A 27159-nucleotide genomic window follows, 5' to 3' on the forward strand; every position below is an offset into this window, starting at 1 on the left:
GTGTTTGGCTTTATGAGGAGTTAATTTCATAAGGAAATTATTTCACTCCTTGCAGCTCCCAGAACAAAGTAAATTTATTTTAATTTAGAACAAATTTATTTATTGTTTTTTTCAATCATTCATATCTCGCTAATCTATTTATTAAAATGTTCTTTTGGACCACCAACGTTACACTATTAAATAAGTGAATGAAGAAGACAAAGTTGAGACATTTTCTTTATTATATTGAGTTCATAATACTAGCTTTTTCTTGACATGTTTATATCTGTTTTGTTATACAAACATCCATATTGTTTCTGAAAAGGGGAAGTTGTTGTTCACTTACTATTGCATTGCTATACTATATGTAAAAGTTATCAGGGCTAAGTAAGAAATTTTAAAGTATAATAAATACATAATTGTTGCAAACATTTACTGGCAGTAAAATGCAAAGTCTCAAGATCACAGGTTCATAAAATGTAATGTACATCATGATATACAATCATACAATCATTAAATATTGTTAAAAAATATATTTATTACAGCTATTTGGAAGCTTTTATAATCCATATAATTTTTTTGCGAATTTCAGGGAAATTCAAACCATAAACAAGAGGGTTTAGGATGGGTGGTACTATAAGAAACTCTAGTGAAAGAATGATCGACAGCCCTATAGGAAGCTCCAAAGTCGCAAACCGACTCAAAGTGACCTCGCAAAAAAGAGCAACTGAGAAATTTAAAAGGATCACTATGTGCGGAATACAAGTTTGATATGCTTTTCTCCTGAAATCCAGTGAGCTTTTTCTACAAATGATAAGAATTTTAGCATAAGAATATAATATAAAATTTAATGGCATGATGAGAGTTGTGGTCACATTGAAAAAACCAAAAACATTATTAGCAATAGTGTTTTCACAAGTAAGCTTGACAATTTCCCAGTTGTGACAATACACCTTCCACAGTTTGTTACCACACATCGTCAGTCTGGAATTTAATATACCAGCAATACCAAGACAAATCATTGGATAAATCCAGCTTATAGCTATTAAAACAGATAAAACCTTGGGGGTCATTATGTTGTTGTATTGTAATGGTTTACAGATTGCTACATATCTGTCAAATGCCATTAACATTAATATTGTATTTTCATTTGCTGCATATGAATAAATGAAAAAAGCCTGTAAGAGACATGCTTCTCGGGAGACTGAGTGTGTATCTGACAGCAAGTCTGTCAGTAACCTTGGGAAAAAAGCAGCTGTTCCAAATACAGAGTTGACGGACAGACATGATATTAGAATGTACATGGGATGGTGCAATGTCCTTTCCAGAAATATTACAAGGATAATAAGGGTATTAAAGAATACAATAGCACAAAATAGAACAAATCCCAAACTGAAGAAAGCATATCTTATATACCCAATATTTTCAAACAACATCAAGTAAAAATATGTTCTATTTTCCATTTTCCATTAAGCAAAGAATGGATTAATTGACCTGAAGATGAGAACAGAAAAAATTAATGTGCTCTTTATGTATCTTAATAATAAACAGTTTTCATGGTTTTCAGCTTTGAATAACTGCAGTCACAACGTATTATATAATGCATCAGGTAAATATAAAGTACTTTATGAATTATTTAATCAGTTAAACAATATACATGCAATTGCATTACCAGAAATACCTTATGTGATACAATCTAAAACTGCTATCACTTCAGCTACAAATAATGTAGCGCATGTGTAGAGAATTAGCTTTACTAGGAGTCACCAGTACATGCTATTATTTGTAGTGTAAAACATGTCTCTTGAGACATCTCTGCTGTGGCTTGATTTGCATAAACAGCACAGACTCCTCAAAAGTTGTCCTTAACTAGAAACATTAAAATGGGTTGTGTGGCACAGTGGGTAAAACTCTTGTAACTCAAAACTAATAACTGCAAGCTATTGTTGCAAAAACATTTTTCTAAAACACAGATTTTTACACACTTTCAGAATACATATAAAATGCATACTTTTAGGCCTGAAAAGACTGTACCATGTAACGTGTGTTGGTTGAAAATGTGCAGTGTGGTGGGTAACACAAGTAATTAGGTTTGTGAGCCTTTGGAAAGGCATTTTATTTTAAATGAAGTTTCAACATAATATTTAATGTTTCTGAGGGGATATGGTAGATTTGTAGACATGGTTGCACCTATTTTCTCAGTTGTTTATTTTTAGATGTAATCTTATCATGTCTTTTCACAGCCATTGCCAGCAGGTGGTGATATTGATCTGGGTATAATTTAGCAGTGTGTGACATATGCACACCTCCTAATATTATGATTATGATGTAAAATTATTTGTGCTTGAAATCATGTGGGTATTCTCATTGTGATAAACATTTCCTTGATGTTGTGTCTTGTTAAAGTAACACACATTCAAGTAAGTAGATCCTTTTTACAATGATTAATCTTGTTGTCTAGTTATAGAGTCATTACAGTAAATGAATTTTAAATCTATGCAATGTATTTAAAAATGTTAACTCCAAAAGCTTTTTTTTTCTTTTTTTTTTTTTTTTTTTACACACAGAGACATCAAAAACCAGCATAGGAGTCTCAACTATGGTGCCAATCAACAAAATGTTTCATGCTGCAATGCATGCTGGGTAACACCATAGTGAAAACTCCCATCATGCACAAGTATGAACAAGTATTGTCACCACTGTTAAGGATCATATGATAAGTGTTCATGTCTAAAAGCCTGAGCTGATACATATTTCTTGTTTTTTCTTCAATATCAAAGTATTGCAGGGTCATTTGTTTAATGGGACTTCTTTACTTTAGTTCAATAAGAGCTAAATATCAGTCAATAATCCAAAGAGAGAGACCATGTTATGATGTTCATTTGTCATGAGATATAATCAGAAACAGTAAGCTCACCTGCTATTTCATAGTCCCACATAGCAAATGTCTTCTGGCCCAGATCCGGGCCACACAATCACTTTTCCCTCGGCCCAAGTGCCGCAAAGAATGACGGCCCTGAAGTGGCACAGAACTGGATTACAGACAAGGGCCACACATGGGCCATAACCGGGCCGAATCTCAGCCAGTTAATCACCCTGAACTGTCCCTGAACTGGGCCAAAACAGGTTTTATTATTGGTGCCAATTCTCAGCCTTAAGTACACCAGAATCTCCAAATCTGAGCCACACCTAAGCCTTATATAGCCCAGACCGAACCCAGACAGCAAGCATGCTGGATTTGTTGGATTTCATGCGGGCCAGATGTGGGCCGGATCTGGACCAACACTATATTGCTGTCTGGGAATACAGAATCTTAATATTTCAGATTATTGCCTTGTATATTACTATAATCACAATTATTCATTTTGTGACATGCTTTGGTAAACCAGACAGCAACATAGTTTTGGCCCAGATCCGGCCCACATCTGTACATTAATGTACACACAAACTATGCCAATAAAGTACATTAAACTGAATAGAAAATCAGACTTAAAACTCACACATCATGTAACTGTGCAATGAAAAAAAATATATAATAATAATAAAAAAAAAACATTTTGCATTGATTTTTCTATTTATTTTTATAAAGAACAAATCAACCAATAAAGAGTGAGTATATAAAGAATGCATTCTATAAGAGAAATGTAACAGATAGACACGTGTAACTTAATCTTAATAATTTATTACAGGTGTGTCAAAGAGCAGTACCACAGTAGTCCAAATGACGATACATTGCAGTTGCAGTCCTCTCTGACAGAATATAATAGTAGTGCGAGGAGCAGGGAATAATCTAAATTGTTAAACGCTGAAAATACTATCCCAATCCACTCTGTTAAGGCGCGCGTTTCTCATTCAAAACACGCATCACCGGAAACACGGCATGTCGCAATCTATGACGAAACTGGCGAGAGCCTAAGAGCGTTTGATATCGCTGCCGTAAAACTTGTTGTAAAACTTATTAACGGCACATTTTTAAATTGTTACTATAGCTACAGAGGAAGGAGATACATATCGCCGATGAATGCGGTTTGAATTTGGATCTGTTCTGTTCCTCACACCAAGCATTACATGGATACAGAGGGATTTAAATAAAAAATAAAATACTTTCATGATCATTTTATTTAATGCTTGTGCATGACAGCATACTAATAATAATGATGTGCCTCATGGTAAACCAAATAATTATTACATGATGGTTAAATGATCTCTCTCTCACTCTTTCTCTCTCTCTCTCTCTCTCTCTCTCTCTCTCTTTTCATGTAAGGATTCTAAGATTATTTGTACCAAGAATAATAATATAAAATTTAATAAAATTTTAATTAAGTGCAGTTTAATGCACTTCACTAATTTGCTTAATTTTGAAATGATAATGTTTCATTCTGTTTTGACTTGCCATTTCAAAGACTACATATTAACAATACTACACTTCGTTAAAAATGTATGTGATCATTTAACCATTATCATGCATGTTGTTTATCATGGGTCACATAATATGCTGCCAGATCATAGCCTGATTTGGGCCACATATCACCTGACTGATCTGGGCCACACTCCTCCCACCAACAATCGGCCCTCATATTGTTTGCCGGATCCCCGCCCTGCCGTCATTGCCACACATGGCCCAGCTCTGGCTGAAAGGGTACATGCCATTGCCGACAGGAGGCTCATAAAACCACAATGATTCAAAATACCTCACAAGACCGTCAGCAACCACAGCTAATGGGAAGTTTGGTTCTTTTCTGCGAACCGGTTCTTTTGGACAGTTCGATTCAATAAACCGGTTGAAAAAAACGGTTCACCTGTTCTTTTACGCTCGACGTAATGATGCCATTGGCGATGACGTAATGGCGTCAAGTCTATCAAACATTCAAATATATAAAGTCAGTAATCATAACTTTAGTCAGTTAAAAACCTCATATTCACGAAAAGTTTACAATTAAGTTTTGCAACAATGCACCCAAATACAGTAACAGCAATAATGTGCATACGAGGATTTAAGTCTTGAAGATATGAAGTAAATAAATTAGGTGTCATCACCGCAGAAACCATGATCCACTTACTATACATAATCCATTACGATTTATTTGTTATTAAATAAACTTACGTTTTGCCAGATTGCCCTTCATGCAAGCCTTCGGTTTACCTGCGCTCATAACATTAGCAGAGAATCAGTTCAGAATCAATCACCAAAAGAACCAGTTTCTGTTCAGACGCGCTGTGTGTCAGTCTGCTTCACGCTGAATCACGCATGTGCAGTATCATCAACTCATCGGTCCCTTGGCCTATTCACCTTATTCCGCCCCGCCCACTTTTAATACTTCGCATTTCCGCCTTTTGTCATCCGACTTCAGCTAAACTGATACGGCACGTCCGGTAACTAGTTCAGTAGTTGTACGATTGTTTATAGCTTGCTATAACTGTGGCGAAATGACAAAGAACGTTAATACCGTAAATGTTATAAATTGGAAGCACAATGAAAATTTCTTAAGACTATCAAATGGTCTCAAATTGTCCCATCCATCGTCGCTGTTAACGTGGGTAATGTTAGAACGAACGTGCACCCAGCCAGTCGAGCAGTCTAAACCTCTCAGCGTGGGTGCTGGTTAGTTCTTTTTTGTGCTGTTAACATTCACTAAGTTATAAATGTTTAAAAGTATATTAACGTGTTTGTGACATACAGTACACAGCTGCTGACTTGATGACCATCATCAGACTAAGTATTTAGTCTAATAACTTAATTGTACAGTGGAGTAAGGTAAGTGAACGTTTATAAATTAGCTACACATTAGAAAAGTACGAGGCTGGAACTTGGAAGTGAAAAACGCCTTATATTCAGGTGTGCATTATTATTAGGCAGATTTTCTTTTACAGATAAAATGAGCCAAAAAAGATTATTATATCACTTATAAAAGATCAAATACAAAATGAATAGTTATTAAGATTGATGTGGTTTGGAATTGGTAAAATATACCAAAAAATATGATCAGAAAATCAACTTGCCTAGTAATTCTGCACAGTGTATATGCAAAATGTAAGGTAAAGGTAAGATTTGGTAGGTGTACACTGAGTGTAACATTAAGTCTAATCAATGAATAATGTAGGTAAACGTCAAGTGTAATAATAATGAATGATTCTGAAATAAGACAACTATGAAAGCTTTGAAATGTATTTTAAGTTTGCCATATTCTGTACAGGGCTGAGGGCCTGTAAGCTGCTCATCTGGGTTCCATCACAGCAAGTTCTGCTACATGTCCCATACAATGAGCAATTCTGTGCCAAGACTGCAGCTAGACTAAAAACCTTTTATTTTATGCTTCCTCGTGTCAGATGAGTTTCAGGCAGGCCACCTGCTGCTTTCCACAAGATACTTGCAGCTTTGTAAGTAAGCAGGAATGAGAATAATTAGGGTTAAGGGTAGGATATTAGGTAATTGGAGTGGGATGTAGAGGGGCGTGGGTGAAGACTGGAACTATTTTAAATAAGTTTTATTTTTTTTTAAATAAAGCAATCAGAACAGTAATGTGATTACTTTTAAAAGGAGTAATCAGTAATTTGATTACATTTTCAGAGTAACTTGCCGAACACTGCTAAAATGGAACACTGCAAAATAAAGTGTTACCCGCTGCTTTAATGTATTAAGCCACGTTAAGTGTTTTAAAATATCCCTGCATCTGGAGATGCTGCCGGAAGTACCGCTGCGAGATGCTGTTGCCACATGACGTTTACACTCAAACGGATTCCTTTTACACTGAAATGCCTTCTGTTTGCACTGAAAAGTTCACGCACATCCACATATGAAATCACTTGCATATATGTGTATACACAAACTAAAGCATGCATCTTTCTCATCAGAACTGTATTAATGTGATTTTATTTTGTATGTTTGCGCAAGTTTTTTGTGGGTTGTTATGCATGGATCAAGTTTATATGTATATGTCAGTGTCTATAGGTGTATGCATGCATCAAGTTTATATGTATACACAAGTAATTCACAATTGTGTATGCATTCATTACTAACATAATATGTGTTGGTATAGATTACATATTAGTGTATACGTGTATTTCATATATGCATTTTGAACATCCAGTAGTATAGATGTTAATGCAAGTAATTATAGGTGTATATGCATGTGTTTCATATATGTATTGATAAGTGAAGTTTGATTTAAATTCTATGCGGCACCCTTTGAATCGTAAACCCCTGCTAGTGAGTGCCATAACTACATGTCATATTACATAGCAATTACATAGGAAATAGCCATTTTATGGCTTCAAAACACTTGTAATACAAAGTATGAGGAACATACAAAATATATAATGTTGTTACTACAGTGTAGTTAGATATTAACATATAGCATAATGAATTAACTGCAGCACTGAAAGTAATGGGAAGAACTGTTCATAAACAAGGCAATTAGCATGAGACCAGTGTCCATATATATATCAGACCAAATCAACCCTTTATACAACACTCGGTCAAACCTACAAATGGAGATGGGGGTAAGATTTTAACCATTTCATTTATTGCTTGTCATTCTGAAGAACCAGTGTATGCTACCTTTAGAGTATTAAATATTTCCATTAGCTAACAGGACTAAATAGCTGAATATATCAATGATCATTATAAAACTTAACTTGAGTCTTAATTTCAAATTAATTTACAAATAATTTTATTATAACTGCTTAATGAGAGCATTATAATAAGCATTATTATATGACTTGCATATCATTCCAGATGCAGTCACCACTGGAGAATGAGTCCATTGTCTTAGTATTTACACTCTCTGGATTAAATGAAACAATGGGAAACAGATTTGTGTTTTTTTCTTTGACTGCAGTGTATTATCCATTAATTTTGTTGTGTAATGTAACCATAATTTATACTATACTCTCAGATAAGAAGCTACATGAGCCAATGTATGTTTTTATTTGTAATTTGTGTATCAATGGACTCTATGGCACAGCTGGATTTTACCCTAAATTCATGTATGATTTATTATCCCAGCATCATGTGATTTCTTATGTTGGATGTTTGATTCAGATATTTGTCATTTATTCATCTGTTCTGTGTGACTTTTCAACATTAACAGTGATGGCATATGACAGATATGTGGCAATATGTAGACCACTGGAGTATCATTCAGTAATGACCAATCAGAGAATTCTGGAATGCATCCTTTTCTGCTGGCTTTCTCCATTTTTTTGCATGTGTGTTGGAATTGTATTAACATCGAGGCTAACTTTATGTGGCTCTAGTATTGAAAAGCTATATTGTGAAAACTGGTCAGTTGTTAAACTTTCCTGTATTTCTACAACAGTAAATAATGTGATTGGATATGTAATCATTATTATATATTTTGGACATGCAGTATTGATATTTTGCTCATACATTCACTTGATTGGAAAATGCAGAAAGTCAACAGAAGGCCGAAACAAATTCATACAAACATGTGTACCACATCTGCTTGCATTGGTCAATGTGAGTGTTGCATTGCTGTTTGACGTGCTGTACACCCGTTATGGTTCTAAGAGCTTGCCATTAGGTTTGCGTAATTTCATGGCACTGGAATTCCTACTTGTTCCTCCCATGTTAAATCCCCTTATTTATGGACTGAATCTGACAAGACTACGAAAGGAAGTAATGAGACTGTTTTTTAAAAAAAGGAATGTATGAGTAAATATTTCTTATTCAAATCTTAGATCTTGAACACTCTAACACTATATTTTTATTGTGCAATTCTAAAAACAACTTGTATTATAGAAATCAATCTATTTCATTAAATTCAATTGCATAAATTGTACACTTGATTCTCTCAAGTTGTGAATTTGTGACGTGACATTCAGCCAAGTATGGTGACCCATACTCAGAATTAGTGCTCTGCATTTTTTGACCCATACTCAGAATTATGTAGTTTTCACCATATGTATAGACTGTATGTGATGAATGAGGCACACAATATGTATAATCTTTTTTAGTTTCATTAAAATATATAACATGACTGTATGCGATGAATGAGGCACCCAATTTCTGTTAAGACAGAGGTGTCAAACTCTATTCCTGGAGGGCTGGAGCCCTGCAGAGATTAGATTCAACCCTAATTAAACACACCTTATCCAACTAATCAAGTCCTTCAGGCTTATTTGAAAACTACATGGTATGTATACTATAAAAACAAAACTCTGCAGGGCTCCGGCCCTCCAGGAGTTGAGTTCGACACCCCTGTGTTAAGAGGTGAAAGTACAAAAATCCAGTGTGTGGGCACTAGCCATATCTTTATATAGTTATATTTACATTTACATTGACATTAGCAGACACTTTTATCCAAAACAACATACAAATGAGATCAATGGAAGCACTCATAAACAACAAAAGAGCAATGATATGCAAGTGCTATAACAAGTCTCAGTTAGCTTAATGCAGTACATGTAGCAAGGTTTTTTAAATCATATAATAAATAAAAAAGAAAAAAAGATGGAATATGAAAAGAATAGAGCAAGTGAGTGTTGAAGCCTCTTTTTTTGCTGTTGTTAATTGTATAATAAATAAATAAAAAAGTTGGTCCCATATTAAGTGTCCCTGATACCTGTGTACTTACATAGTAACTAGATGTGTACATAGTATGTAACCACAGTGTAAGTACACATTGGTACATATTATCTAGAGCTGTAATGTTTGTGTAACTACACATATTTAACAACCCACTGAATGGTATGTGTAAGTACAAATGTGCAAGTACAAATGTGTAACAGGACATTGGTAACAACACTTTTTGGTGATGAAAGTACAAATGTGTAATAGGATTAACAGCACTTTTTGGTAAAGAAAGTGTTACACTTTATATTAGATTTATCATGTAATTGCTCTGATGTTACACAGCAGCGGCCAGTAAGTAAGGCTTTACATATAAATTGTGGTTGAGGTCCAGAATGTTACACTTTATATTAAGTGGACAGTTCCTGAGGAGTTACCATGTAAGTACACAGGTATTACAGTGGTGCACCAACTCCAACTCGAGATCCAATTCCCCCCACTTTACATATCCCTAAACCTACCCATCTCCACCCCATGAATCCCATTTCCACCACTAAACCTACCCATCTCCACCCCCTGGCTTATATGGTTTCAATTACTCTTATACATATTGTTATTACAAAATGTAGTTATATCAGAATAGAGCTCAGGATAAAGCCTGAACCCAGAGAAATACGGTATATATATATATGGTACGGTATATATATATATATATATACCGTATTGTGCTTGTTAAGGTGATTAGCTGACGAGCTCCAGCTGGGCCAGACTGATTGATTGTGCTCCTCCCGAACCTTGTTAATTAAACATCATTTCACGAGTTCGCACTACTATGGTAGCGCAATTAGTATCATATTTGGCGTGCTGTCCAGAGGGAGGGCTCCCCAAATAACTCCCCAAAAGAAGCTAATGGTATGAGACAGCAGCTGGACAGAAACTTTTGAGTAGCCCCCCAAAAATATATGCGCCATGAAGAAAAGTGGAGTGTGTGCGAAGGGCCAAAAGAGGGGCACGATGGGAGGCCAGGTAAGGGACACTCACTGCGTCCGAAGGGAGCTGCAGCTCTGCTGCACCGAAGGGAGAGCTCCTCTTGAATCTGAATACGTGGTGTGGTTTAAAGCATCAGATGGAGGGCTCTCACTGCGACCGAATGGAGACACAGCTCTGCTGCACCGGAAGGGGGAGCCCCGTCCGACGCTGAAGGCTCAAAACGATGGACGTTGGGATCTCACTGTGACCGAAGGGAGCCACGGCTCTACTGCATTGGAAGGGATAGTCCTCTCCAATGCTAAATAAGCCTGAAACTCGAAACGACAGATGGAGGGCAGTATCAAATTAAGCGGTGTGCTGTAGTGGCACTGTCAAATGAGCAGGGCACTGCGGCGGCAGTATCGAATTAAGCAGGGCACTGCGGTGGCAGTATCACATGAACGGGGCACTGCGGCAGCAGTATCAGATGAGTGGGGCCAGGGGCGATTCTAGGATTTTGATTTTAGGGGGGCTCAGCCCCCAATAAGGGTATGATTAAAAAAATATTATTTGACTATTAGGGTAGGGTGGTATGCTACTAACCTTACTGCAATCCACTATTCCATTGTATTCCCTGTATTTCATATATGGGAGTAGGAGTACTGACTGAGCCATATACAACACTGTATATAAAAAAATAATTATTGGATGTGACCACTAGAAAATAGGGAATGTTGATTTTTTTTTTTTTTTTTTTTACAATGAAGACCTCCTGATTCATTCACTGTACACTACTATTGTATCCACTACTCACAAATACATCATGCTTCAAGTTTTTACCAAAGACACGGCAAGCAAAGCAGTAGGCAGAATCTGTCTTCTGTGAGTACTCAAGCCAAGCAAAAGTTTGAAACCAGCTTGGCTGGAATGATCTTTTTTGTAAGCCAAAGTTCTCCTGGGGATAATAGTGTAATTTTGCCTGTTTTGGGCCTCTGTCCTTTTCACCTAAGTCACACTGATCTAAAGGTGCAGCTGCTGTCTGTGCTTCATCTGACATTTGTTTCTCTGTATGTCTGTCCTCTCTCTCCTGACTCATGTCTTTCTCTTCTTCATGCTCTCTCTGTCCCTGTACTGTGACAATCACGTAAATATAGTTTGGTAACTAAAGAAATCTTAACTTCATTTGTATTTATTAACTGACCAGACAAATTATCCAAAACAACTGTTCACTTTCTCACCTCGATCATGATCTTGCCCTTTCTCTGTGCCTTCATCAATCTTCTCTGCCTCCACTTCATTCACTTTTTGCACTGACTTTTCTGAGAAACCAAAAAAATAATTTCAATTCAGTTGACTGAAAGACAGTTAATAATTTCTGTTGTTGAGTGTCAATAATGTCAGGAGTCAGGACATTTGTGTGTTTATCCTTTGACGATCCCACTGCTTTTTCTTATAAAATGTACAGGGAAATTGGCAGACAATTAAAACAATGTCAGGGTTCAATGACTGAAATGAATCTTGGGAACACAGTGGTATTGTGTGTGTGAGAGGCTGTCTACGTTCTATTCTCATCTGACTGTTGCTCATTTGCAGACCTACTCCCACACGACAAGAAAAAATTTTGTATATCCATCTACAATGAAATATAAATTATTTTAGTTTTTTAGCTTTTTAGCCTTTATAATCAACAATACGGTTGGATATTCATGTCATTTTAAGTATTTTAACTAGAGCTGAAACAACTAATCGATTTAATCGATTAAAATCGATTATTAAAATAGTTGTCAACTAATTTAGTAATCGATTCGTTGCTAAATAATTTTTATTTGCTGTAAGCAGCTCATTTCGTGCATTTTTTAAATCTGCGGTGACCAAAGTGTGGCAGTAATGAGCCACCGGAGGTTTTACTCAGCCAGTACAGCAGGAGAAGTAGCGACTAGCCAATGGCTGGCCTCGTTTTATGTCACGTGCTTCCCGCACAGGGTCTCTGCAGCATTCAGCGTGATGGGTGAGGCAGGAGGCGGCAGTGAAGTAAGCTCGAGAAAGAAAAAGAAAAAAGCGGAAGATAAAACTAATCGGACGAAGTCATCCAAAGTGTGGGAGCACTTTACTTTGAGCCATCAAAAAAGAAGAGTAACCTGTAAACTGCGGCAGGAAACATATCCTCTAAAAAGAGAGCAAGCCTAACTGTTAAGCCCTGATCATTTGGACATGTTGACCTTTTTGCACTGTAATGCAAAGTTTTTCTCAAAAAAATGAGTGAATAGTGTTCTGCCTCATTTCCCACAGGTAGTCGAATTCCTGTCAGTTCAGGCATAAGCTGTTTTGTTAACATTTTATCGCTTTATTACATTTTTGAATTTTGCACTGTTATAAGGACCACTACATATTTAAAATCCGATGACAATCACAGTGTGCAAAGACTTTTATTTGTGCAGATTCTGCAGTAGTTGTTGTTTGCAAATGTTTTGCAGTCGTAAAAGCTGATAACATGCTTTTTAACAATTAACATTTAAAGCTTTGTCGTTTACCAGTTCATAATTCAGTCTTGCAGCCTAATTATGACTGACTGAGAGAGGTTAATGTTTAAATGTATTTGAAATGCACTTTTTTTCTAAGTATTCACTGCTCTTTTTCACACAGCAGGTTTTTTGTGTGTCCAATTTTTTTTCTGGACAACCTTCTGATGGATTTTACTTTAAATTTTATTTTAAAATTTGAGTTCCATTCAGGTTTCATGCCATTGGCACTTTATTAGAAGGATTGTTTACAATTTCACAGCAGAAGCTATAAAGCTGTTTCCCAGGTATAAGCTGTGTGTTTACAGGAAAAAAATAATAAAATGCAATTTACTGCAATTTTATTCTGTTTTATTCTTATTCTTCGTGACAAATATGTTCTGAAAGATTCCTTAATAAGCTTTGTTCGGAATGTTAAACTACTTTAGGAGCCCTAAGGACTGCCATGGTGAAAACATTATTTGAAATCTTGTGAAATTTGCTAGAGTATGTATGGGTCAGTGTTTTGATTGCAGAAGAGTTCGACAAAGGATAACTAACATAATAAAACACAACTCCAGGTATGTTTTTGATGAGGATATGACAATGCAAAATTGGTTAAAATCTCTAAAAAGTCTATGTTGAATGATAAAGACCCTTTGTTAATAATTTACTTGGGAAAAAAAAATGGGCAAAAACTAAAATATAAGTACATAAACCGATTCATCGATTAATCGTAAAAATAATCGACCGATTAATCGATTATCAAAATAATCGTTAGTTGCAGCCCTAATTTTAACTAACCAGCTAATATTTATTAAGAATATAGACAAACCATGTATTAATGTAATTGTCTATTGGCAATATGATTAATCTGTTCTATATTTATTTCTATTTATTAAAAATAACAACAAGAATTATCAATTTGCCACTTCTATAAATCAAGTACAAATCTAGTATAAATAGTATAAATCAAGAGAAATCAAAAATCCCTTTACTCTACGCTTACTCTAATTTATGTATCATGACACTCCTCCTGATTCATTATTACGTAATACAAAACTATATTTAATAATACAAAAACAAAATAACTCCACATTCTCTCTCTGGGCCATCTAGTGCTTTCAGACAATAATGTGTGTCATTTCTGTGCATGGCTGCATAATGTAATGTCAAAATACATTATAATATGTCTGTAATTGTAAAAAGTAAATTAAAATAAATCATGATCGTTTTCTGAATCTAAAGTATGTTTTCATGGGTGTTAATCACTTAATTTTTGTAGGAATAAAAAACAACTATCACACAAGGGCTGAACACAAGGGCTGGTTTTGGGGGTGAACCCCTGAACGCAGCGAAACGTATTGGTATTGGATGAGAAACCGAGCCGTCCCGTGTGCTCCCAATGCTCCAGTAACATTACATTATGTAAACTGCAATGCATTTATGACAAAGAACTGCACCGATGTAGATGTAATATCATAGCATTAGCAATCTATCAATAAACGCACGCACACACGACACACACCTTGTGCTCTCTGATGTTCGCTCTGCTCGGCGCCCCTGCAGATTGAAAAATGCGCTAAATCCAAGCAGACTCAGATAAGGGGAGGAGCCGAAACTTGACGCAGCTTGCCGCCGTTTCAAATGAGTTTTTTTTAAAGGGGAATCAAAAAATCAAAAATCAAATAATCAAATATTTTTTTTAGGGGGGCTGGGCAGAAGTTTAGGGGGGCTGAAGCCCCCCTAAAATGGGCCTAGTGACGCCCCTGAGTGGGGCACAGCGGCGGCAGTATCAAATGAGCAGATGAGCAGGGCACTGCAGCGGGGGCAGTATCAGATGAGCAGTGCACTGCAGTGGTAGCTTCAAATTTCATTTAAATTAGAGTTACACTGTAAAACCCGACAAGTAACTTAACTCAAACCATTTGAGTAAACAGATTGCCTTGATTTAAACCATGTAAGTTTTAAAACTTTGCATTCAAGTAATTACGTGATTAACTAAGTGCTGATTGAACATAAGTGATGAACAGCTGCTGTTAACAAACATAATCACTGAAGAAAAGAGAAACACAAGAACTACTACAACTGACTTCAGACACAGACTTAGATGAAATCAACTGAAATAAAATACATGAAATCTCTCAAAATCTGATTAAACAACCCACAAACAGCATCACCAGCTCCACTTATTAATAACCAGACTGACTTTATTTCTGTCAGACGTCTACAGAAGATCTTGAGAATTAACTAAGGTTTACATGTTGATTTATTGTTTCATTTGAAGTAACCATGTTAGAGATCAGTGTTTGCTTTAGTTGGCGTCTTGACCCTTGATTTCTGTCTTAGTTTATTCATGTGTTTTTGAAACATGTTTGTTACAACTCAAAAACCCAGAGAAAATACTATCAGATATTGGTTGTTATACAGCATATTGGTGATGACAATCATCAATTATAGAGCTGTTCAGAGTCTAAAATCTGACTAAATAGGCATTGAATAATTTGTTTGGTTGAATACAATGAAAGATATTCAAAGAGCCAGTGGTTCTGTCATAATCAGTTAATATAAAAGACTTTCCTGACATTTTGTGCATATACATCTTTTTTCTATGTCAGGAATTAGACACACACAGACATCAATAATCAGAATATGAACCTCAACAATGGTGACAAAGAATAAAATAAAAAAAAAACATGCTGCAATGCATGCTGGGTACTATTGTAATACAAAACTCATCCATGGATCTTTTTTTTTTTTTTTTTTTTTTATGGTCACCATTGTTGAGGTTCATATGCTCATTATTGATGTCTGTGTGTGACTAATTGACACCATAGAAGACCAAACTGTTTGGAAAGTTCTTTATATTAACTGATTATCACAGAGCCACTGGCTCTTAGAATCACTTGTACTATAATCAATCAAACTAATTACACAACACCTATTTCATCAGAGATTAGACTCCGAACAGTTCAATAATTGATGATTATCGTCACCAATATACAGTATAACAAACAACACCTAGCTACAAGTTATGTAAAAAAATGTTAGTTTAGCCTGAAAGCACTGTAAGTTGCTTTGGATAAGTTTATTTGTATAGCGCTTTTTACGATACAAATCATTGCAAAGCAACTTTACAGAAAATTAAGTTTCTACAATATTTAGTAGTAGCTTATCAGTGGTGACTGTCAGTTCATGTGCATATGGCAGAAATGTTCAGAAAAATCAATAAAAGACGTAACCAAACAGACGATTAACACTATTAACAGCAATTTTGCAATCAAACTTATAGCAAAATGTGGTAGTTCTGTATGTTGTCTCTGGGTTAGCATCATCTAAGGTCCTCTGAGGGGTTGGCATCATCTCTTCTCAGGTGTTCTGGATCCAGACTGGAGCTTGTGTAAATCCTAGTTACCACAGGATGTAAATCCCGTGGCAAAACAGAGAAACAAATAGAGGCATAATTAGCGTAGCTGCTTTTCCAGCCAAGTAAAATTAATTAGTTTAACCCAAGCTAAAGAATAATAATGCGAATTTGATCAGATATAACTGCAGTCCAAAATTATGAGATGCATTATTTGAATGCTTGAGAAGACTAGTTAGGTAAGCAGGAGCTAAGCCACTAAGGGCCTTATAAGTAAGTAATAATATTTTGTAACTGATACGGAACTTAATAAGTAGCCAGTGCAGAGACTGTAAAATTGGGGTAATATGATCATATTTTCTTGACCTGGTAAGGACTCTAGCCTCTGCATTTTGGACTACTTGTAGCTTGTTTATTGAGGATGCAGGACAACCACCTAGCAGTGCATTACAATAGTCCAGTCTAGAGATCATGAATGCATGAACTAGCTTTTCTGCATCAGGAACAGGTAACATGTTTCGTAGCTTGGCAATGTTTCTAAGATGGAAGAATGCTGTTTTTGTAACATGGGAAATATGATTTTCAAAAGACAAGTTACTGTCTAATATAACACCCGGATTTTTGACAGTAGAGGAAGTAACAGTACATCCGTACTGTTTCAAATTGTAATCTACGAGATTCTGTGTAATGTTTTCTGGTCCAATAAGTAATATCTCTGTCTTATCTGAATTTAATAGGAGAAAATTATTGGTCATCCAATCTTTTACATTTTTAACAAACTCTGTTAGCTTAGATAATTTAGAAGTTTCATCTGGTCTTGTTGAGATATATAGTTGAGTATCATCAGCATAACAGTGGAAACTAATCCCGTATTTTCTAATGGTATTACCAAGGGGCAACATGTATATTGAAAATAGCAGAGGACCTAGGACAGATCCTTGTGGCACTCCATATTTTACTGTTGATAAATGAGATGACTCCCCATTTAGATAAACAAAGTGGTAGCGATCGGACAGGTAGGATCTAAACCATCTTAAAGCCTGCCCTTGGATACCTGTGTAATTTTGTAATCTATCTATGAGTATGTCGTGATCTATGGTGTCGAACGCAGCACTAAGATCAAGTAAAACTAGCAATGAGATGCAGCCTTGGTCTGATGCAAGAAGCAAGTCATTTGTAATTTTAACAAGTGCAGTTTCTGTGCTATGATGGGGCCTGAAACCCCACTGAAATTCTTCATAGAGATCTTTTTTTTTTGCAGGTAGGAGCACAATTGAGCAGACACAACTTTTTCTAAAATTTTTGGACATAAATGGAAGATTTGAAATGGGTCTGTAATTTGCCAGTTCACTAGGATCTAGTTGTGGTTTCTTAATAAGAGGCTTAATAATCGCCAGCTTGAATGGTTTTGGGACGTGACCTAAAGATAACGACGAGTTAATAATACTGAGAAGCGGTTTTTCTGTTACAGGTAACAACTCTTTCAGTAATTTAGTGGGTACAGGATCTAATAAAAATGCTGTTGGTTTAGATGAAGTGATAAGTTTATTTAGCTCTTCCTGTCCTATAGTTGTAAAGCACTGCAGTTTATCTTTGGGTGCGATGGATAAAACTAAAGTATTAGACGCTGTAGAATCTACATATGTTATTGTATTTCTGATGTTATCTATTTTATCAGAGAAGAAATTCATAAAGTCATTACTATTTAACTGTGAGGGAATATTTAGATCAGGTGGCGTCTGGTTATTTGTTAATCTAGCCACTGTGCTAAATAAAAACCTTGGATTGTTTTGGTTGTTTTCTATGAGTTTGTGGATATGCTCAGCCCTGAAAGTTTTTAGAGCCTGTCTATAGCTGGACATACTGTTTTTCCACGCAATTCTAAAAACTTCCAAGTTAGTTTTTCTCCATTTGCGCTCAAGACTACGAGTTTCTTTCTTGAGAGAGTGGGTATTACTGTTGTACCATGGCACAGTACGTTTTTATCTAACCTTTTTTCAATTTGATGGGGGCAACAGCTTCTAATGTATTAGAGAAGATACAGTAGGTAGACAACCAAAACGTCACTTCTACCGCCGCTCGTACCGCCGCAGCGTCTGCAAAGTGCATTTGCAGCTTTTGACCGCTGAGTGGCGCTTTAATCACAGGTTTTCAAACAAGCGCATCAAAGCACATTTTCGCAAATAGACGACAGTTTTGCCTCGCTGATGTGTTACATTTGACGGCTGCAGTCAGGGAAAATGAAAGAAAAACACTATAGTTAAAATATTTAATATTCACAGATGAAAGTTTGGTACTTATGAAGTTATGTGCATTTCTTAGAACGAATTCAAGCAGGATAAATGTCAAGCCTGTGCCTGAGCCTGTGCTTATATTTTCTCTAAGCTACACAGTATTACACCATATTTTAGATTTGACACATTTAATAGGTGTGCAGTATTATTTACATAATATGAATTATGTGTTATATTATTCAAAATAAATTGTGGTTTACTTTGCATTGTAGCATTAAAAGTGGTAGCCTATTTAAGTGAGCTATGCTACATGGATTTATATGCAAAATGTCAATATTCTCATATATTAGGCCTATATTTTAATTTATATTTTAAAATTCCTTTAATAAAGCAACATGCATTTTTGTTATTCGTTACCTGTCCTTTATTTTGACAAAAATTGTTAAAAAATTGTTGCGTGTTTTATAAATTATTTTCTTTATTTTAGTAAAACGTGAGGCACTGTATAATTTCGTTCCCATTATTTAGGCCTAATTAAAACAAGAAAGGAATAAATTAAACCTGCACGATTTAGCTAAATCATTGAAATTCTAAAGAATGGACTGATTAATAAAACGTCCTCACGATTAAACTCAAGTTCTCTCATTATAATCACCAAAGTTCAAAGGATGTAAAAAAGAGCTTCATTAATAGACAACTTCAGTGATTTTAAAGGGAGCCGCCGTTACTTGCTTACATAGAATTTAAATTTAAGAATTTTAAATAAAATTGCAGCCGCATTTAAATGCAGGTGTGTAAAATGTCTGCGTGCAAGATTTGCGCAGCGCGAGTGATGCTGAGTGCACGCGCAGCATGTATTCTCATTTGTTTTATCTTCATTACAAATCTTGTTTGGTTTTATTTTGGATAATTGCATGTAAAAAATAATTTGTAATGCATATGCAAAATGTGAATAATTATTCATATTTAAGTGTTTGTGCGAAAATTATTAATGCGCATGCAGGACAGGCAGGCGCCCTCTAGATCACTTGAATTTTTTCCTGATAATGAATTAGCATAAAATTGTGGTGTCTCACATACACAGCAAAAAATCCAGAGTGAAATCAACTCTGTTGGGAGTACATGTGAAACCACACTCAAGAGTGTGAAAGTGTTAAAATAGGAGTGTTAAATTAACACTGAAGCAGAGTTAAAGTTAATGAGATAATTAAGTGATTAACTGAGTGATGATTGACCATTATTGACGAGACCTGATGTTAACAAGCAGAATCAACAAAGACAAAAATCAAAAAAAATTATGTCACCATTATAGTGGTCAATGTTTGCTTTAGCTGGGCTCTTGACCCTTACGTTTTTAAAATTAGATTTGGTTTGGCTGTTATAACTCAGTTGTAATAGAGAGACGAGCAAAAATAAAAACATGATTATGTGATATTACTTATGTTTTTACATAATAATTATTTGACCTGAATCACCAAACTTATTTAAAACCTAAAACATTAGGACATTATTAAGACAATTCAGGTAATAATTTATTCACGCCGCAGTGCATCATGGGAGCCATGGATGAATTTTGATAGGTGGCACCCAGAATGCACCGCAACACTAGTCTCCTGCAACATGCTTTTTTTGATTGTCACCGTCGTTGAGGTTCACAGGTTGATTCTTGATGTTTGCATGTCTAAATGAAAGACTCTTTTGAAAGATTTTTGAACAAACAACTTTTAAGAAATTCCACAGATTGTATTTAAAATGCTGGTAATCCTATGCTGAAGAATCATTCGGCCGCAATAATCAACAATGAAAGTTTAACTCAGTGATTCAGGAAATCCAATATTTTTTGTTTGCCCATCTGTTTTATAACTCCATTACAACAGCCAAGCAAAATCTGACTTTAAAATATTAAGGATCAAGAGCCCAACTAAAGCAAACATTGGCCACTATAATGGTGACATTAAAATAGTGATTTTCGTCTTTGTTGATTCTGCTCGTTAACATCAGGTCTCGTCAGTAATGGTCAATCATCACTCAATTAATCACCTAATTATCTCATTAACTTTAACTCTGATTCAGTGTTAATTTAACACTCATATTTTAACACTTTCACACTCTTGAGTGTGGTCTCACATGTACTCCCAGCAGAGCTGATTTCACTCTGGATTTTTTGCTGTGTACATGATAAATATATCTACAGAAAGCTTGAAATGTCTTTTAAACGAATCAATTCAGAACGAAAGCATTATGTAATCTGTGAAGGTTGTATTTCTCTTTAAAGGTGCGTCCATGTGGAGAGAGACAGCACTGTGAATTTCAACTTGCAGCCGACAAGAAAACATTTGTTTATTAATAAATAATTAAAATGTCTCCTTTTTTACAATTATTAGGCTACTTCTGCCTGTTTTTTGGTGCAAACTTAATGCATGTGCTTGAGCGCGGAATATATTAAGGCTCATTATGGATTATAGATGTAAATGTAATATAAACCTGCGATTAGTTGAATAATGACAAATGAACGACTAGTAACTAGAAAAATCGTACATGGGAAGCAGACCTATTAAATACCCTCTAGACATCTCTGTTAAAGTTTTTAAAGCATTTTATACGCGTTTGCATAAATTCTTCTTTCAGAACAGTCTGTAATGGAGATACCTTAACACTGATTTTTCCTCTGAAACACAAAAACGAAAATTGAAATAAAATTGTTTTTATTTTTTTGAGAATGGCCAACCCTTCTCTGCAGATATTGTTGCTTCTGGTTTGTGCATTGTAAATAGGCTACAAAAAATAAAAAATTAATAATAATAATAATAATTTCTCCAAAAACTCCAAAATGTTTTGTCTGTAACGCATAAATTCCCAAATCTAAAAAAGCCTATAAAACATCATAGACGGATCATACTGATGTTTGGACTCTGTTTGGGATTTAGAAAAAAACAAAGAGATGGTTCAATATATGGTTATGAAAAGGCCACATTCTGTGAGAATTTATATTTCATAGTCTAAAAAAAATATTGTTTAGACGAAACAAAATAAAATTAACGCAACAGTTTGCGAATTTATTTATTTATTTTTTGAGTTAAGGCAACTTCCTCTGAAGTTATAATAACTAATAAACTATATTGCGCTATACAGTAGTCAACATTTGAAGTGGATCAAAACCTTTCTTCAAAGTTGCCCTAAAACCAAAATGACGAGTCCTATCTAAACCTGTTCTGCAAGTTTGATACCCTCATAAGACACTGTCCATATGAAAGACCAAGAGATTCACACCTTTATCTCGACCCCCACAAGCTATACATAACTACCCCAACCCCCTCCAGCTGAACTGAATTCGGTCTGTTTTTGGCTGTGAGGAACGGTGTGTTCTCATGTTACTGGGTTGAAACATGCCTGCACTCACAGCAGTCTTACTCTTTTTATTCATTATTTTCTCACAGCCCATATTATTAATTTCACAAGACTATCATAATAACAAATTATCAATTGATAATTAATCATTATTTTACGAAAATCAATGTTATTTGTGAATGTAGCATTTGCAGAAAGCTTTAAGTCCAAGCGGAATCCTCCATCAGCTGCTCCCGCTTCACAGCGCGCGTGACTCACGCTAACTGCACCCAGCTTCAAAGTCCGAAGTTTTGATTTAACTAAATCAGTTTGAGTGAATACAACTTACTGATCATGAGCCCAACATTTAGCAAGGCAGAAAAACATTCAGTCTACCTGAAGGAAGATGTATTTTGTAAGTTGTGTTAAGTTAAATGGAGATGCTGTTAAGATAGAGAGTTAAATGGAGAGAGAGAGAGAGAGAGAGAGAGAGAGAGAGAGAGAAATAAAAAAAACCCGTGTTGGCTATTCTTAAACTTGGAGCTCATTATATTGAAGTACAAATCCAAACACCAGAAGCAAACTCTCAATGTTCTTTCATTGAAAAGTATGCATTTTGTTTATTCACAGGCTATATGGTTGAAATAATATTTTAGTTCAAAACTTTAAGTGCCATTGTTTAAAAAAAAAAAAATGCTTTATTGGCTAACGTTTCATAGACCTTCAGTTGTTATGCTTTAAAATCCCATAACATTTGTAATTTCACAGTATTTTCACCTTCTAAATCACTAACCTATAAAAAGTCACAATTCTATAATGGTAAAATTTACTCAGGCCGATGGCACTTTTAATTACATAGTTTTTTTTTTGTTTTGTTTTTTTGTAGAATAATTGTAGCTTACATAAATAAATGAAGCAAAACAAATATGAATAATATTTGGATCGTCCCTTATTTTTTCCCTTATTTTCTTAAAGAATAAACACTTATTTTCTACAAGAATAAACATGATAACATATTATTAATTCATAGAAATAATTTAACCAATTAAAACCTGATAACATATTATTAATTCTTAGAAATAATTTAAGCATTTAAAACCTTTTTTAAAAAAACTAGAACTTCAATACTATTAAACTGACTTTAAAATCTCAAGTAGTTTATAAGTTAAAAAGGGTAAAATGTCACAGTGCATGTTAAATAGCCTAAATGAACTTGTGTAAACAATATAATTAGAACTAACAATATAATTCGATTTTTTTTTCCTGTATTCCTGTAAAAAATGAGACAGCAACCTTTATAGCAAACATTTTTAAATCGTCCACAGCTGAGCAACGCACGAGGCAGGTTGAGCGTGCGAAATGAATGTGCTGCAGAAAGTCATTTTCAGATGCAATGAAAAAAAAAAAAAAAAAAAAAAAAACCCTTGATAGCCTAGATTAGGCCCAGACTCTGTTCCTAAGTATATAATAATTATAATTACCCCACAGTAACAAATTTTAACTGATTAATCGCCTATTTTCATTTGCTGCATGTTATTTTATTTATTTATTTACTTATTTATTTATTAAAATAGGCTAAAAAATAAATTAAGTTTGTGAGAGGAAAAAATATATAAGTCATGTATAAGTTGCATTTTATTACATTCAGAAATAATAACGGCTGGCCTAATAATGTTATAATGTGCCAACAAGATATTTTTAGTTCTCTCTTCACTTTACAACAAACCCTTTAAATTTAACAAATTTATCAGAACAGAACAATAATTACAAATATATAATTCTAATGGATAAATAAAATTGCAGTATATAATAATATAGGCTTAACTATAAACAAACAAAAAAAATAAATTAATAATAATATAAAGCGAACCATAAGGTAAGGTTGGGCTCTCATTCGGGAGAAATCCAAACGTTTCCATATTCGTGATGTTGCCTATTTCAAGCTTAACTATTATTCATTAGGAAAAATAGGCTTTGTAGTTCACGCGTGTTTCAGTATCGATGAAAAAAAAAAAAAAAAAAATCATAATTAACAAAAATATGCCAAAGTGGACCGCTGCTTGCGCCGAATGGCACGGTGAACGACTACTGTTTCCAATGAATGTGCACGAGGCACCAGCACGATAAAACAGCTGAAACAGAAAATACAAAATTTTTGGTCACACAGTAAAGGCATTATTCAAAAAATGCAAAGTGTTAGCAGTTTGAAAAATCAAGAATAATAACAGAATTAATAATAATTATTGCTAAATGCTGGACCGTTCTCATTTCGATCTGCAAATGGAACCTGAAGGATTTTTTTTAAACCAAGAATGAACCGAAATGAAAACATTTAGCTTAACATTAACATTTATATAGGCCTTATATTTAATGACTGTTTAATAACAATAGCAAGCATAAGATCCTTTGTGTAAAGGTCTTTCTTTTAATTTTTGATGAGTAGACTGTAGCCTAAGACTATCCTACATTTTTAAATTAACTCACTGTACATTTTTAATGGTTTTAAAAGATGGTACAATGTTATATCATAATGTTATTGTTGTTTTACCTCGTCCTTTTATCTCATTTTACAATTACATTCAGTTCGCAATCCGTCCCTTTGCGCCACCTGGTGGTAGTTTCGCGAATGAATTTAACACGCGACTGACTTGCAGTTAACGCCGTGGCCCTGCGGCGGCGATACGCGCGGCGGTAGTACCCATTTTGGTTGTCTACCATCTGTAGTGCCCATGTTGCCAGTCATTTTGTCAATACAATGTGTATTTATGTAAAAACATAACAGTTGAGATAAATCAGGCAGGTTATTTGCGAATCTGTCTTTGGTGGCTGGAACAATAGTTCTGCCCGGACGATAACACGAAGCTATATAGTTATTATCATCAATACGCAAAATGCACGATACAAGGAAATGGTCAGTAACATCATCACTTTGAGGTACGATATCTATGTCAGTAAGATCGATTCCTGCGATATAATTAAATCTAGCGTATGATTAAAATGATGAGTGGGCCCGGTGACATTTTGCTTTACTCCAAAACAGTTTAATAAGTTAGTAAACGCAAGTCCTAATGCATCATTTGTATTATAAACATGAATGTTAAAATCTCCGAAAATTATCGCTTTATCAGCGGTAACCAACAGGTCTGAGAGGAAATCTCCAAATTCTTTTAGGAATTCTGTATATGGCCCTGGTGGTCTATACACAGTACCCAGAGAAATAGATACAATAGATTTCTTTTGCATATCTGACAGTGTAACATTAAGCATACGTATTTCAAATGATTTAAACCTGTATCCTGTTTTTTGGGTAACATTGAGAATATCACTATATATTGTTGCAACACCTCCCCCACGACCACTCTGATGGGGCTCATGCTTATAACAGTAGTTTGGTGGAGTAAACTCATTTAGACCAATATAATCATTTGGTTTTAGCCAGGTTTCAGTCAAGCAGAGTACATCAAAACTATTATCTGTGATTTACAATAACTGCTTTGGGTGTGAGTGATCTAATGTTTATGAGCCCAAACTTTAAAAAAAATTTTTTTTCTGGTTTAATCACGATAAGATTTTTTCTAGATCCTACATTAAATTTATATTTTGACCTCATTATTCGGGGGAACAGACACAGTATTAATAGATTGGACAGCGCAAGTACTTCTAACATTTAAGCGGGTAGAACAAAAGCCATCATAGCAGTTATTTGAGAATTGGCTTACTAGTCATATGGAGCGTAGAGTCCTGGAGATGTTGGTCCGACAGGAGTTCTGCTCCGACTCTGCTGGGGTGCAGGCCATCAGCGCGAAAAAGCCTAGGACGCTCCCAGAAAAGATTCCAATTATTAACAAAGAGCAGTTTCTGTTCTTTACACCATGACAATAACCATTCATTTAGAGCAAAAAGTCTACTGAACCATTCGTGTCCTCGTCGATACGTGGGCAGTGGCCCTGACATGATGATTGTCGCCGCAGGCGTCGTGCTGCGAACCGTCTCGATCAGGCTCCTGAAGTCCCTCTTCAGCGTCTCCGTCTGCCGCTGTGTGGTGTCGTTAACCCCGGCGTGAAGCACGACTGCTCTGGGGCTCTTGTCGGCCTTCAGGATCGCGGGTATCTGCACAGAAACATCAAGAACACAAGCACCAGGGAAACAGTGAGTGTGCATTTTACCTTCGGCTAACGTAGCACGGACGTGTCGGAGAGAAGCGGTTCCATGTGGAGATCTCGAAGACCGGAGGGGGAGAAGTCGTCGCCCGGGGCCTGGCTCGCGTCCTCCGCTGCGGATGCACCCAGGGTCCGTGGTCTCCCGGCGCCGGAGTGAAGGACATCTGGGCAGATCGCATCCTGGGTGCACCGGGCCTGTGCAGAGAAACACACGGGGTAGAGGTGGTGGGACTGTTAGCAGCGCACTGCATACTTACCCTGGACTTGTGAGCGTCAGCCCGGGAGGTTTCCAGCGCGGCTCTCCGCTCTCTCAACTGGGCCTGCCTCTGCTCCAGGACCCGAATCTGCTTCTCCAGCTCGAGCTGCACCAAATGCAGCTTGAACGTGTCGTCACCTGCACTCAAAGGTAGACAAACATCCGCCATTAAAACAAGTAACAGTGAGTAAAGCAATTTTAATGTGTGTGAATAGAGTATTAGGGATGCACGCGGGTTTAGCGACAACCACGCTGGTGATGCTAATGGGCTATAAGCTACTAGCGGACTCGGGAAATCAAAATAAAACTAGTGATAACTAGGCGCTCTGATTGTTTTTGTTTTAGAATACGATAGAGGATATATTCACACATTATAGAAACGAAAATTATGGTGTATAAAATAGATTTCAACAATAAAAAATAGACGATAGAGAAATAACATGACGGAGCTCAAACTAGCTTAATAAAATAAAAGCAGCTTCTGGGTGCATATATATATAAAACACCTGATGATATTTCCTCTGGGCTTTTGAGTTACAACAAATATGTTTTAGAAACATATGGTTACAACAGCCAAAGAAAAAACTATGACAGAAATCAAGGGTCAAGAGCCCAACTAAAGCAAACACTGATCTCTAACATGGTTACTTCAAATGAAACAAAAATTAACATCTAAACCTTAGTTAATTCTCAATAAGATCTTCTGTAGACGTCTGACAGAAATAAAGTCAGTCTGGTTATTAATAAGTGGAGCTGGTGATGCTGTTTGTGGGTTTGTTTAATCAGATCTTGAGAGATTTAATGTATTTTATTTCAGTTGATTTCATCTAAGGCCGTGTC

At 35.6% G+C, this 27159-nt stretch overlaps 2 protein-coding genes across 2 annotated transcripts; one reads left to right on the forward strand and one right to left on the reverse strand.

Moving 5' to 3' along the window:
- Nucleotides 1-248: 248 nt before the first annotated feature.
- Nucleotides 249-1442, reverse strand: LOC109089661 (putative gustatory receptor clone PTE03). The gene has a single exon (XM_042771852.1). The coding sequence runs from the start codon at nt 1440-1442 to the stop codon at nt 525-527; it is 918 nt and encodes a 305-aa protein (XP_042627786.1). The 3' UTR covers nt 249-524.
- A 6272-nt stretch (nt 1443-7714) lies between these two features.
- LOC109089482 (olfactory receptor 6N1-like) lies at nt 7715-8653 on the forward strand. The gene has a single exon (XM_042771853.1). It carries the CDS (start codon nt 7715-7717, stop codon nt 8651-8653), a length of 939 nt encoding a protein of 312 aa, XP_042627787.1.
- Nucleotides 8654-27159: the final 18506 nt, after the last annotated feature.

This window comes from Cyprinus carpio, chromosome A15, assembly GCF_018340385.1.
Source record: "Cyprinus carpio isolate SPL01 chromosome A15, ASM1834038v1, whole genome shotgun sequence".
Taxonomy (NCBI): Eukaryota; Metazoa; Chordata; class Actinopteri; order Cypriniformes; family Cyprinidae; genus Cyprinus; species Cyprinus carpio.